At 39.1% G+C, this 14,972-nt stretch overlaps 1 protein-coding gene across 1 annotated transcript in view; it reads left to right on the top strand.

Annotated features, from left to right (window-relative positions):
* The window catches only part of PCOLCE2 (procollagen C-endopeptidase enhancer 2), an 82,976-nt gene that overhangs the window by 36,044 nt on the left and 31,960 nt on the right, over positions 1-14,972 (top strand). Inside the window, exons 3-4 of the mRNA XM_072618210.1 lie at positions 11,119-11,374; positions 13,263-13,387. Coding sequence (XP_072474311.1) covers positions 11,119-11,374; positions 13,263-13,387 — 381 coding nt within the window. The remainder of the gene's footprint in view (positions 1-11,118; positions 11,375-13,262; positions 13,388-14,972) is intronic.

Genomic DNA, 14,972 nt, shown 5'->3' with positions numbered 1-14,972 from the left:
GAACATTTTGTGTTTTGTCAGGCTGTAGGTTAGGATGGAAACCTCTTAGCTACAAGCTGAGGGGAAAAAAAGTGACCTTTTAATTAAGCACAGAATGAGGTTAGAGATTCTAAATTAATAGAACTAAAGTCATTTTTGAGATTAACCAGTTCAATAAATCCATTTTACAGAAGACAAAAGTTGCCCGAGGTCATACAGCTAGTTGGTGGTGGGGCTAGGTCCATTGTGCTAGGTCCTAGGACTGAGATCAATCCCCAGCTTGCTGCAAAGAGAAGATAATGTTTTAAAACAGAATCAAACACTTTTGATCTTATTGTGCATCTCTTTCGATGCATCTTATCACAAGAAAGTGGTCCCTGCCTCTGTATTTCAGGAACTGCCCCTTCAGTCCATGGCTCACACTTTATTGACTGACCCTGTATTATTGCAAGAATAGGAATTTTTCTGCAGTGATTTATAGACACTTGTAAAATGAGGTTGATGCTATGTCACCCATTTATTTCATGGAGGATGCTGCGAGAAAATTGTTTCGTGTCATCCTTGTATCGCAGGAAGAGTATTAGTTTAGGAAGTAAGAGACCTGGATCCTACTCCAGTCTCTGTTGTTTACCTTAACCCACAGAGGGCATCTCTTTGAGCCTTGTTTCTTCAGTTTTGTAGTAGGCCAGATTTTCTTTTGCAGGAGGTTGGGGTTAGGTTACTTGTCCAGGATCACACAGCTAGTAAGTATCAAAAGTCAAATTTGAACTCAGATCCTACTGACTCCAGGACTGATGCTCTATCCACTGCACCACCTATCTGCTCTTAGTAGGCCAGGCTTTTTAAAAGAATATTTATTGTTGGCGAGTGTTTGGATAAGAATTTATAAAGGCCTTACTTAGACTTTGATTTTCTTTCCTCTAGGAATATAGCATGATATTTGCATATAAATGCAATTCTCTGGATTGTATCTAGGTTACATGAAAAGGCAGATGTTGAGCTGTAAGGCTGCTCTGGCTTTTATGTCAGTTATAATGCTAGCATTTAAAAAAATTTTTTTCTCAAAGGTTTATTTGTGCAAGAGGAAAACCTTAGCCCATTAAAGGCATTCAGCTTCAGACATGCTTTTGTAGAGCATAACAAGGGTAAAGCAACGGGGACTTTGTACAGGGCAGCAACATGGATGGGGGTACATAATGGTCTGCTGAGTTATATGACTGCCCTCTTCCTTGTATAGCTGTAGAAGTCAACTCCATCACAATGAGGAGGTATCTGGAATGGAGACAAGTGAAATAAGCCTGGGGCTTTCTTTAAACAGTGCTTTGGGAAAGGCAGATACTATTCAAGAGAGGAGAGTCCCAGAGTGGAAGACTCTATAAGGAACAGTGTCTGGTGTGAATAGAGAGGCAGATGGTGAGGAAGCCAAGTCTAGGTTGAGAAGACATTAGCCATACTTCTAGCTGCATGACTGAAACCCATACCTGGTCAATGCTTGCATCCACTTTGGCTGGAACTACTTCCACTTGTCTAAACTACATCAACTATAGAACAGCTATTTATTTCTTTCACCATGAAAGGAAATACTAAAAGCCCAAAGTCTCATAAGTGTCCATTGACAAATATTTAAAACATAGAACATCAATCCACCACTCCTGTTATCTCCAAGGGACTGAAGCCAACATTCTCAAAGATATTCATGTTCACCTCATATCTGTACTGTCTAAGCTAGTCTAGATCTACTGACAAGCCAGCCCCCAACTTTGACTTGAGACCTGTATCTTCACAACCCTCCTGGTGGCAGTGCTCTTCTCCTCTGAGAAGCTTTACAGGAATCACCTCCTTCTGAGCAGTGACAAGGACAGAAACGGCCAGTTTTCAGAAACAGTGGTCAATGATCTGTATTCAGGGAAAGAAACACAAAACAGAAGCAGCCAGGCACTTGGGGTCCAGTCTTGTGCTCACTGTTCAATGATCTGCACTTAGAAAGGAAACGCTAAGCTGAAAAGGTAGCCAAGGTGAACCTGAAGTTCATCTAGGCAAACACAAGTTCTCATTTCCACAGGCATGTAGTCAGGGTAACTGGTAAGGACCAGGGTTAGGGGTGAACAATTCCATTTAATGTTCTTTGCTGAAAGTTCAAGGGGATGGCAGTGTCCCAACAAAGAGGCAGCCCCAAAATAAACCAGAAGCTGTGTCTTCTCAGTAGGTGACTCTTCCTGGCTCACTTGCCAGTCCTTTTGGCATAGCCCCCAGTCATGTGGATACACAGAGATCAACAAGGAGTTTCTGGTCCCACATGTCCTTCAATAAGAGGTCAGAGCATGCACCCCTCCCCCATGGAACCAAAGCATGCATGCCCAGCTCTATGGAAAGTTCTCAAGTCTAAAGTACTCAGGTCTTCCTGACTCCAGGCCATGAACTCTATCATCTAGGTTCAAAAAGTCAACTTCACATACACATGATAGAGGTGACACAACTAGGGGACATGGCTTAGGCGGGTAGATAGTGCCATAGTGCCCAGATTGCTGGGTGTGGTATCAGGAAGACTCATCTTCCTGAATTCAAATATCACCTCAGGCACTTACTAGCTGTGTGACTCTGGGCAAGTCACTTAACCCTGTTTGCCTCAGTTTCCTCATCTGTAAAATGAACTGGAGAAGGAAATGGCAAACCACTCCAGTATCTTCACCAAGAAAATTCCAAATGCGATCATGAAGTGTCAGATACAACTGAACAACTGAGAGGAAGAAAGTAGGAAAAAGTTTCCTAACCATTGAGAGCAACCCAAAAGGGAAATGAGCCAGGAGCAGAGGGTCTTCCCTCTCTTCACCAGAAGGCTTCATATAAAGGTTAGAAGACACTTAGAACAAGTGTTGTAGAGGGAAATTCCTGTAGCTAAGTGCAATGGAACTGGAATCAAGAAGACCTGAGTTCAAATCCTTCTTTGTATACTTATTTAGCTGTATGACCATGGGCAACTTCCTTCAACTCTCTCAACCTCAGTTTTCTTTTCTGTGAAGTAAGAATAATAATAGCACCTACCCTGCAAGGTAATCTCAAATGAGATAACATACTTAAAGCACTTTTCAAATATTTAAGGTGTTAGAGTCTCCACGCCCCTTCCAACTCTGAGATTCTGTGATTCCATTCAGTTGGGAAAATGATATATTTAACTCCTCAAGCTGCAAGTATCATCAAAGGGGCCTTAAGGTTTGCCATTCCCACAGGAAAACACTCCTCAAAAGAAAGTAAGCTGGACAAATCACATTTGCATTATACCCACATGATCCCATGAACTTAAAAAATTCAGAGTGTGGGCTTAGAAAGTAGTCGTTTACTTCTCCTGGCATGAATCCCAGCATCGAGTAATTTGGCACATTTACATGTGACAACAACTTAGCCCAATCACCACAGGGTGAGTTGAGGACGAGGTTTTAGCCTCAGGCTTTGGCACAAATACAGATTTGGTTGTTAATATGAAAAAAACACAAACAGAGAATTGTTTCTCTACTGAAGCATAATAAATCCTCTAGTAAATACTGATCGAAAACGTTCAGGATTGCATAATTTCCAAATAATACTGTGTTTCTACAACAAATATTAGCATTACAATGTTACAAGTATAAAATCAATTATTTTCAGAAAATATTTCTTTTCTCTTGGGTAAATAATGACTTAGCCACAGAGAACCCTTTTTATCTCTTTTTAAACGAAGTACAACTCATTGGAAATTAAGAGATATCGTTGTCTAATACTTGTGGAATGGTTTGTGGAAAAAAAGCTAGTGAGTTCAGTCTAATTCCCTGCAGAGGATCCATGGCCTGGTGATAACTGCTGTTAGAGTACAGCATCTCCTTGGGGGCCATTTCCCCTACTTGAGTTCCCATTGGCAGGCCATGTCCCCAGTGGGTGGCCACTACTACTCTTTCAGGGTTCGAGGTAATCCTGTTCTGGTACTGTTGATCACAAGCCCCCACCAGTATGTTTCCCATTGATTATCAGGCAGTAGCTTTTATTAACTTTTTTTTAAAGCAAAAGTATTTATGAAGGTGTTATGATAAAAACAGTTGGAATACAACACTCCTGATATAATAACAAAACAAAATAAAAATATTTCTTCTTGGTGTAATAAGAACAGTTGGTTTAAAAAAAGCCAACCTAAAAGTGTGAAGCAAACTCTCTCACAAATATACACAGGGTCCATGAGGAAGGTCGCCACAAACTTAGAGTACAATGTTAGTGAGACACTTGTGAAAATATATGTATGACAAGAATCACTCCCAGCTCGTGGTGCTTTATAGTTTGGCAGTCCTTTTTTGAATCCATCACAGACATTCTTATCTGATCCAAGAGCCACCTCCTTTTAGCTTCTTCCTTCCTCAAGTGGCTGCCTTTCTGCATCTACATTTGTCCATGTTTGTCCTCAGTGAGGCTTCCCTATGTCTCTCTGAAGGGTTAAGGGAATATAAGATCTTACCTCTCCGTTAATAGGCATATGTGACCGCATGTGTTCCCTTTTTCCCTTGGAACAAGGGCTGTGTTCCCAGATCTAAAGCATACAGGTATTTAAATTATGGATGTTTTGCTGCTTTGAACTCCAGCCCAGTTCATAGCTGTGACACATTCAGTGCTGAGTCACGTAGGCTTTCATACCTTTTGGCACTGAGTCACATGGGTTGTGATGCCTTCTGGCTCTGAGCCTATTAGTTGAAAACTATACATACTGGGAGGCTGGTATTTTACTTTGGGGCTCACTCATGGGAAGAATGTTTCTTTGTGATTTAGGCAGATGAGACTCTGGGTAGCTGTTGTTAAGGGCTCCCTCCCATGACTTTGTGAGCTAAGATGCTGATGCTCCCTGTTGTTTATGTATCTATTACTCTGTTTGGACAGTTGAAGCCCTGTCTATTGGATTCTTTCTTGGATACTCACTTCTCTTTATTCATATATCTTTCTCATTGTTTAATTAAAGTAAGATTACTAACCCCTTTGAAGCGGTCTTTCTTTAGAAAAGCAGATTAAAAATCTGTGTTAGCAGTCCTCCTGCGTGCTGGTGTTATTGGCCTAACACCTCCACAGCAGTTGCTAGTAGCATTCCCACTACACTCTCTTCCTGATGAGCTCACTCTTACTGCCACCAAATACTATTACTTCGAGTGGACGCTGCTCCTTTTACCATTCAGCTCCAACTGCCCACAGACTTCAGGATGTAATGAACTCACCAGGTCGCTGGTGAGGCACTCCCATCTCAGAACATTCACTGGCCTAATATCAGGAAAAGATGAACAGAAGGAGACAGAAATAGCCATGTGCTCACTGCCCAGTGGGAGACAGAGCAGGTATTCTCCCATCAGGAGACAGCTCAAAATAGTCCTCATCCCTCAAAGCCCTTGTGGAATTAGAGTAATTTAAGGGTGGGCTGCCCCTTTTGTAGAGCAATTCGGTTCTAATGCAGCAACCCCTGAATCATCAATTATTCCATCCCCTCAGCTAATTAGACAATATTTCATCATCAGACAATATAATGACCCTCATTCACAAATGGCTGGAAACAGGCTCCCCAGAGTTCCATGTGTTGGATTAGAGCCAGGCAAGTAATATCTGTGCATTCTCTGGATCGCCCAGAAGGAAGGGCAAATCTAAGCATGACCTCTCTGTTAAAACAGCTTTTGCTAATAGCATTAGCTGACCCTTAATGCTTACAATTTATACTTTAATTCATGACTTCATAGATGTGGTTATCTCCTTCAGTGGTGCTGACGACAATCCATCCACCCCTTCTCATTCTATGAAATTAATGTCCATGCTTTTCCATAAATCCTCTATAGAGGATTTGTCCAATGCCCTGGAAACCTTCCTCTGCTTCTAATATTTCTGAATATCAGTGTAATTCAAGCTGTCTGCTTGTTATCTCTCATTCTTTTTAAAAACATATTTTATTGATAACATTTGTTTTATATTGTCTATATTTTCAGCTATATTCTTCCCCTTCCCCACTCCCACAGAACCATTCTTTATAATAATACATTTTTAAAAGGAATTTTTTAAGAAGCATAGCAAAACTAACCAACATATCAAAAAGAAATGATTTATACGTAGCGTTGTAATGTTCCCTGACCACCGGCCCCCACCTCTGCAAAGAAGCAAGGAGAGTTATTTTCACATAACTCTTCTTTGAATCTCTCAGTATTGCTATGCAATTGGCCTACTTTCTTTTTCCATCATAAATGTCCTTGATGAGGGCTTTTAAGGTACTTCTTGAACATGCACAAACACATAGGTAAGGTGATTCAGTCAATGTATTCTCTGTAGGTTCATTGCTCTTAGGGTCTTCTGTAATTTTTCTTAATTTTCTATAATTCATAGTCATACAGAGGAGTCACTGAAAGAAAAAAAAAAAGGATTTTTCCTCAGTGAGCAGCCTGGAATCATTGAAGAATGTGTAATTTCCCTAATTTGACCTAATCTAAATTCTTCCTATTCAACTCTGTAATAAAGCCATTGTCCATTTGCAGTGCCTAAGAATGTGTGTGTGTGTGTGTGTGTGTGTGTGTGTGTGTGGTAGCCAGGTGGTGCAGTGGATAGAGCACTGGGCCTGAAATCCAGCCTTATTGACAAGTAATTTTACCCCTTTTACCTCAGTTTCTTCATCTATAAAATAAGCTGGAGAAGGAAATGGCAGACCACTCCAATATTTTTGCCAAGAAAACCCCAAATGGGGTCACAGAGAGTTGGAAATGACTGAAACAACTGAACAAAATATGTGTGAAACTGTATATTTGTATATATATGGTCTAATTTGTTCAAAGGAATGTAAGGTCGTTGAGAGCAGGGACTTTTATTTTTTTCTATGTATACCCAATGTCTGACATATGGAAGGCATTTAATAAATGTTTGTTGTTTGATTGATCATCATAGAAGTAGATTCTGTAGGACCTCAGAGGTCATCCAACCCAAACCCCTCCTCATACTGATGAGGAGTCGGAACTCCGAGAGGTTAAGTAACTTGCCCAAAGTCAGAGAGTTAAGTGGCAGAAGTGGGTTCTGAATCCAGGTCCTCTGACTCTCAATTCATTACTCTTTCCCCCATGCCATGGTTTACCTTTTCCTGTGCTGATCACAATTTGGGCTTATATTTGTACTACTGGGCAGAAAATTGGTATCTTTTTTTCAAAAAACAAAATGACATTACGCTCCAAGAACTGCAAAATTGTTTATACCCTTTAACCCAGTGATCCCACAAGTAGGAAGATACTCTAAGGATATTATTAACAGGGGTAGATATCTTGTCTCTACAAAAATATCCCCAGCAGTATTATCCATAATAGCAAAAAAACCCAGGAAATAACCATGTTCAAAAATTGGAGAAGAGATAAACAGAATGTGGTATGTGATCATATTGATATATTATTGCTGTAAGAAATGATGACTCTGAAATGTACATGGAAATAGAGGAATTCATGAAGTGATTCAGAGTGAAGAAAACAGACCCCAAGCAATAATATTCACAGTGACTATAACTAAGTAAACCAAAATTCAGAAAATTAGTTCAAAAGAGGACACAGCAAGAAAATAACCTTGTTGAGATTAATATAGACCTTTAAAAAAAAAAAAAAGCTCAAACTGTAAATAAGAGAAGTTCATGAGTGCCTCCCAAAGGGGAGAAAGAGATTTCCAGCAACCAGGAGCTGTGAGTTGTTCCATTGCCACATACACTCACTAAACTTGAGCCCTTGTCCTCATGGAATCTGTATGTGCTAGTGACTTTTGGATATATGTTTTGAATCAATTATTTTTATATACTATACGATATATACTATATGTACCTATATACCATTTACTATAAGGTATATACAAGACCACATTCTTTAATAACCCTTACAAAATGCTAATTGAGTCTGGCTGACATTGTTATCACGTAATAATCACAGGGGAGAGCACACCAGTGGGGGCTCATGAGCTATGACATTAGAAAGCCACCACCACCCATAGCTTATCAAGGCTAATTGAGAATCCTGAGGGGACATAATAATTACTCTCTGGGGACTCAAGTGGATACTGAGAGAGTAGCTTCAAAGCATATGTTACATCTGAATCATTGAGCTTGCCTCCAGGTTTCTGTTTTAGAGGTAGATTGTCTAGGGAAGCACCGAGAAGCCTAACAGTTTGGATCTGTGCAGGACATCTTCCATGATGCTAGCTCCCTCCCCAGCTTCACCCCATCAGCAGAACTGAAAGTACCTGGGTAGGGAGCATATATGACAGTTGTATGCCTCACTTAATGTTGCTACACAACAGATCATTGAACAAAGTTGTCTCCATGTTTGCATCTCTCATGGATGATCTTAAAATGTACATGAAAGACCCCTTGTTTAAGAAGAACCTTTAAGGCTGCATTTTGTTCTACTGAGCCAAAGTGTGTGTGTGTGTGTGTGTGTGTGTGTGTGTGTGTGTGTGTGTGTGTGTGTGGTGTGTATGTGTGTGTGTGTGTGTGTGTGCGCACATGCGCTTTAATATACAGGGTGTCCCAAAAGTCTAAGTTCAGTTTTAAGCTTCAAAAGCTTGTTAATTTGAGCTATAGCTTAAATGTATTTATTATATATTTTAATATTTCAATATGGTTAAGTGCTTAAATATCTTTTCTAATATTGAGGTATGTAAACTTATATTTTTAAGTTCTATAAAAGATACACAGGGTGACCTCAAATTCTTAGTGCAATTTTAAGCATTAATAGATTAAGCCAAAAATAAAAGCTTAAATAATTCAGTTTTAAGCTTTAAGAGCATATTTATTTAAGCTATAAGTGAAGGCTTAAATAAATATGCTCTTAAAGCTTCACTAAGACTTTTGGGACATCCTGTATTTCTTTTATTGATGCTTTTTAGTTTTACATCATACTCTGAAATGTTTTTTGATGAAGCAAAAACAATAAACACAGCAGGATCTTAAATATGATGTGTAGTAGAAAATTATCTTGTGAAAGTCTGCTCCTTCCATTCTCGTACTTTCCACTAGGGTACATGTATAAATGCATGCATAGACCATTCTCCTAAAGATTTTAGATTAATCAATCAGCCAGTGTTTTTAAACTCCTACTATGTTCCAGGTGATGAGAATACAAAGACAATCCTTGCCCTCAGGAAGCTTAGATGCTAGCAGGGGAGTCATGATGTCAACATGTCCATCCCTACGTATGGAATAAATGCAAAATAAATACAAAATGGTTTGGGCAGGAGGGCACTAGGCAATTGGAAGCATCAGAAAATGCTTTCTAGACAAAATGTTGCTTGAGCTGCATCTTGAAAAAAGAGAGGGATTCTACAACGTTGGGGAGAGGAGGGAATACACTATATTCCAGGCAGGGGCAGCAACACAAAGGACTTGGAGAAAGAGTTAGGTGTAATGACTAAGTCATAATGAATTCTTATATTCCATATAAACCACATTGTCTGTGATGGATTTCCTTTGCAGATGAAAGAATCCTATCAACATAACATTTTTTTTCCTCAGTCACTACATTTATTTATGGTCAAAGGTATCTTCAGAAGAATCTTCCTAACAAAGAAGATAATAAGGCAAATTCACTTATTTCATTATTTAATAGATCATAAAATTTTGTGACCTGTGTCTGCAGGTAGAAGATAAGCCTGATTTCTTTCATGAGTGCCTCACACCCTGAACCAAAGGCATTTGTAATGTGAGAAGTTTTTACTCTACCCAGTGGGGACCCCATCTGGTGGTTAGTCAGTAAAAATGAATCAACTTAAAACGGACCAAAGCCCCTTTCTTAATTGATTTGAAAATGAAATTTAAAAGGCAGCATAAACTCAGATTGAAAAAGAATTCTGTTGATCAAAGATTATATTGAATGCTAATAATCAGTTTTTCACATGGGGAAAGAACAGAATTTTTTGAATGACAAATCAAAGGGAAAAGGACATGGAGAAAGGCATAGAAGGAATGTATTTTGTGTCTCATTATTGCAGGATTATGGAAGTGTTACTTTCTGAAATGAAATTTTGCATCTCGGTCAAGAGTCACTTCAGCTATCACTGAGTTATTTTGAGCCTTGTGGACAGTTCACCTGAATAATTCAGGTCCCCAAATGGATTAGCTTTGATCTGAAAGCTCACTTTGGTCAAATTATCTTGATAACTGCCAGATGCCCCTTTTGTTTTGTGATCTGGAGACACAACCTGAGGCAATGTGGTGTTGTGTAAATAGCCCTGGCTTTGAAGTCAGAAAGCCTGGGTTGGAGTCCTGACTCCTGTCCTTACTGGCCGTGTGGCTTTAGAAGTCACTACTATGGCCTTCATTTTCTCATCTGTAAAATGGAGAGAACACTTGTTTCACCTACTTCACAAGGTCTGTGAAGGCACCTGTGTTTTGGAAATGGAAACTATTGTTGCATGTTGGGATTTTCCTTTTATTTCATTTAGGATGGAGTGGAGATGAAAAGTCTTTAATAGCCAGTTGGTTAAGCAATTGACCCAACCTCTCACAAGATATCCTAACAGGTGCACTTGGGTGCTGAAGCCTAATCAAAACTTCACTTTACAAACTATGAATCATCAATTAATAAGTGCCTTCACCTACTTTATTTAGAAGAACCTTGAGGAAGAATTTTGTTCTTTAGAGAACATGGAAATGTTGGTCAGTGAAGCACTTAGATTTTCTTAGCAATGAGAAAGCTGTTACCAATTCTGCTTCCTTCTCCTTTGTGAATTCTATATTCCAGCCAACCTGGCCTACTTTTTAATCCATGCACACATTCATTTCCTACCTCCTTGCTTTTGCACAGGCTGCCTTCTACTCCCATGCCTGGAATGCTCTCCCTTCTCACTCACATCCCTTGGAATTCCTTTAGAACTTTCTGCTTCCAAGGCCTTTTCTGATCCTCCCACCACAAACACCTCACTTTGCATTTACTTATCCAAGCGCCTTTGGTCTCCCCTAGGGAAGTTCCAAGGATGCAGGGACTGTTCTTGTGTTATCTTTGGCTCCCCAATCAGGAGTACGTTTCTGGCACAAAAATTCCTCTTTCAGGTTATAGTTGGGAGAAGCTGTTCCTTAATTCAGTGTTCACCCTTTCCTTCTCTCGGAAGCTTACACCCTTAACAAGTCTCTTCTCTCCACAGGTCCCCGAAGGGAAAGTTGTGGTTCTTCACTTCCGGTTCCTAGACTTAGAAAGTGATAATCTGTGTCGCTATGACTTTGTGGATGTGTACAATGGCCACAGCTACGGGCAACGCATCGGTCGCTTCTGTGGGACTTTCAGGCCAGGGGCCCTTGTGTCCGACAGTAACAAGATGCTGGTGCAGATGATCTCAGATGCCAACACAGCTGGGAACGGCTTTGTTGCTATGTTTTCTGCAGCAGAACCAAATGAAAGAGGTATTCTCCACCAATGAAACTGAGAAGCAGCTTCCTGGTCTTTTGGGCAGTACCAACGCTGGCCCTCTGATAGACCTGCATCTTTGCCTCTATGGCAAACTGCTAGTCAAGCAGGTCTTCCTCACCATGAAGAGGTTCCAGAAGCCTTGGGAGGAATCGATTGAGTCCAGTTCGTGAAGAGAATTGTAGCGTAACTGACTTGGATATTATCCTTTTGGGGGGAAAAATGAACTAGGGAGTGGGAACAAAGTGTAGAGAATTGATAGTTTGAGACAGTTTGTTTTGAACTAACAGAATGGTTTGTAAAGAACAGTATTTATTGGCAAAGCAAAATATTCAAGTCTGGGGACCAAGACAGGAATGAGGAAATTAACAAATGATCGTTTGTGTTAAACATCCTTTATGTTTATTTATTTATTTTTAATTTTTTAAATTTTAATTACTTTATTTTATACCTGAATACATGAAAAGAAAAGAAAAAGAAACATAAACTTCAATATTAAAACTTAAGAAAAAACAAACACATTGCCATATGTACAGCAGAACATATGAGAAGATTCAACATATACAACAATAAATTTCTGTTTCAGGAAAGCCTACATAATGAATATTACACATTTTGTTCCGACGGTCCGTCTTTTCTTTGCTTCCTCATAAGCTTTTTCTTGTTCTCTGCTGTACACTTTTTACTTTGTTTTTTTCTCTTTTTTCTTCCCCCCACTCCAAGACTACAATTAAGCCCAGATATCTATCTATGCACATACATGCATACATATATATACACACATACACATATACATACATACACATACAAATATACATATATACACAGATATATACATACACTTACCCATACATATACTTAGATATCTATAATCATACTCATATGTAGACATATCTATTCATACGCATCTATGTAAGACCATACTATACTTATCTGTCCTAATTTTTTAAAATTTACTTTTAAATTCTCTCCCTGTCTTCAGCCTCTCCCTCCATTTACAATTAGTGTCTCATTTTATCCTCAAAACAACCCTGGAAGTTAAGTGCTATTATTATCCCCATTTTGCAGATGATGAAACTGAGACAGCAGGTGCATGACTTGCCCAGGGTCACACGGCTAGTAAATGTCTGAGGCCAGAATTGAATTTAGGTCTTCTTGACTCCAGGCAGAGAGCATTAGCCACTGTACCACTTACCTGTCTAGAGAAAATAATGCTTCTTTCATTTCTTTGTTATTTATTTAATTTTTTCTCAGTGAACAGAAATCTATTTTCTCTCCTTCCATCTTCTGAAAAAAAAAGAAAAAGTAAGCCCTTTTGAAAATCTGGCCAATTCATTTCATTAAAAAATTGAATTAGTGAAAAAATGGCCCCATCTATTTTAAATAAATAAGTGTATCAGAATTCTCTTAATTGTTCAGCGTATGATATCATCTGTTAGTGAATGGCGCACAGTTCTGCTTTGGTCCTGCTTTGCCCTGCTAATTAACATCACTCTTTTCTGTTTAGCCCCCATATGTCCTGTAGACCTCCTCGGGCTCTTGGTGAATCATGAACAAAAGGATGTGACAATTTTGATGGACTTAACCAGTAAAGTTAGCCAAAGAGTGTCAAACCAATGTTTTTGAATGGCAGCCTTCTCTTGATGAACTTGAGTGATCGGGCTAATCACAACCATTAGATAGCATGATGTATGCCAGCATTGCCAGAAGCTCATAAAGAATGGCAAACATTTAGTGAATCTGACACAACAGCCTTTGCCTAAGTTTTATGATCTCACTGTTAGGATGTTCCTAGTTATTTAAATGACTATCTGTTTTGCTTCATCTATATAGTGTATTCTTGGAAATTTATTTAGTTCTGATCTACATTTTTTATGATTATAGGGGACCAATATTGTGGTGGACGATTACAAAGACCTACAGGTTCATTTCAAACACCCAACTGGCCAGATCGGGACTACCCTGCAGGAGTCACTTGTTTATGGCATATCATAGCCCCAAAGAATCAGGTGAGATTCATTTTTCATAATGTAGAATTGAAAAAAGTCTATAAAAATGAAGAGTATTATATTTAAGTTATTACTGAACCACAGAATTTGAAAGTTGGAAGGATTTTAGCAGCCATGTAGTCCAAATCACACATAAAGGAATGCTCACTTCATCAGAAGAGTGGTCATCTGGCCTCTTTTTGAAGATTTCCAAGGATGGGGAATCTACCATCTCTTGAGGCAGCTCATTCCACTTTTGGACAGTTATAATTGTTAGGAAATGTTTCCTAATACTGAGCCTTAATTTATTTCTTAAAAATTTCCAATCATTGTTCTTAGCTCTCCTCTCCTGGGCCAAACAGAAAAAGTGGGACCTCTCCTCTACTTAAGAGCCTTGGAAGAGCACTGGGCCTAGATTCAGGAAAACCTAAGTTCAAATCCAGCTTCAGTCACTTCTTGTTTCAGCAGTTTTTTCTTAAAAGGAAATAAGTGTAGTCTGGAATGACCTGTTTTTGATGAAGCCACAATGCCCTTTTGTAATCACCATTTCCCTTTCTAGAGGTTCATCAACTATCTTTTTAATGATCTGTTCTAAAATTTTCCCAGGAATTAGAATCAAACTTACTCATAGATCTGTTGTTTCTAGACTCTGTTCTCTTCTCTTTTTTTGAAAATTAAGACATTTGCCCTTTTCCAGTCTTGTGGTACTTCTGTTTTTCATGAGCTTTCAATATCTCTGACAATGGTTTGGCATATGCAGTTGTTTCAGCACTCAAAGGGGTAGTTCATCTGAGTCAGGTGACTCAAATTCATCAAGGGGCAATGGACTGCTTTTCTACTGTCTCCTTCTTCTTCTTGAGTATCTATTTTCTCTTAGTCATTTTTGCTCTGCCATTTGAAGCACCAAAGCTATTCTCCACTGCACTGGAAAGTTGTACATGTATACTCCATCCAAATACTCAAATGGTTCTGTGATGCTGCTGATTCTGATGTTTTCTCCAACAAGGCAGAGCACAACCCCATCCATACCTGCTCATCCCATGTGACTCTTGTCCATTTGCCATAGGGCGTCCACCTAAGGAACTTCCTCACCTTCTCTTGACATCCGGAAAATGGATGTGCTACAATAATTCCATTAATTTTCTTGAGATCTCTTTTGAACATTGAAAGGGAAACTTTATGTAAGAGGAAATAAAATTTATATGAGGTAGAGGTACTGCATGTGTCTCACAGGGAAGAAATAAGAAACAATTCTGGGCTCTTCTCCCTTACCCTTTTTCAAGGGAGACTTTAATACCTGCCCGGGAAGGAAATCAAAATGTTAGGGGCTGTGGCTGTTTTGCTTTCTTCAGAAAGCAGGAGTATTGGGATAGAATTATATCTATTTGCTCCTTTAAATCTTGTTAGTGTAAAGGGAATAACATTTTAAGATTCAAGTTAAACTCCTAATAACTATTCATTAATGAGGAAAGGAGGGACCCACATTTTATATCTAAGACTTGGTCCACCTTGCCATCAAATACCAGTTCCACAACAAATGCATATATAACATGGCAAAGATGCCCATTTACTGAACTTGATAGCAAAGCAGAAATCAAAGAGTTTA

The sequence above is a fragment of the Notamacropus eugenii genome, chromosome 6, assembly GCF_028372415.1.
Source record: "Notamacropus eugenii isolate mMacEug1 chromosome 6, mMacEug1.pri_v2, whole genome shotgun sequence".
NCBI classification, from domain to species: domain Eukaryota; kingdom Metazoa; phylum Chordata; class Mammalia; order Diprotodontia; family Macropodidae; genus Notamacropus; species Notamacropus eugenii.
The sequence above is the reverse complement of the archived record's forward strand: the minus strand, read 5'-3'. Positions and strand labels throughout refer to the sequence as shown.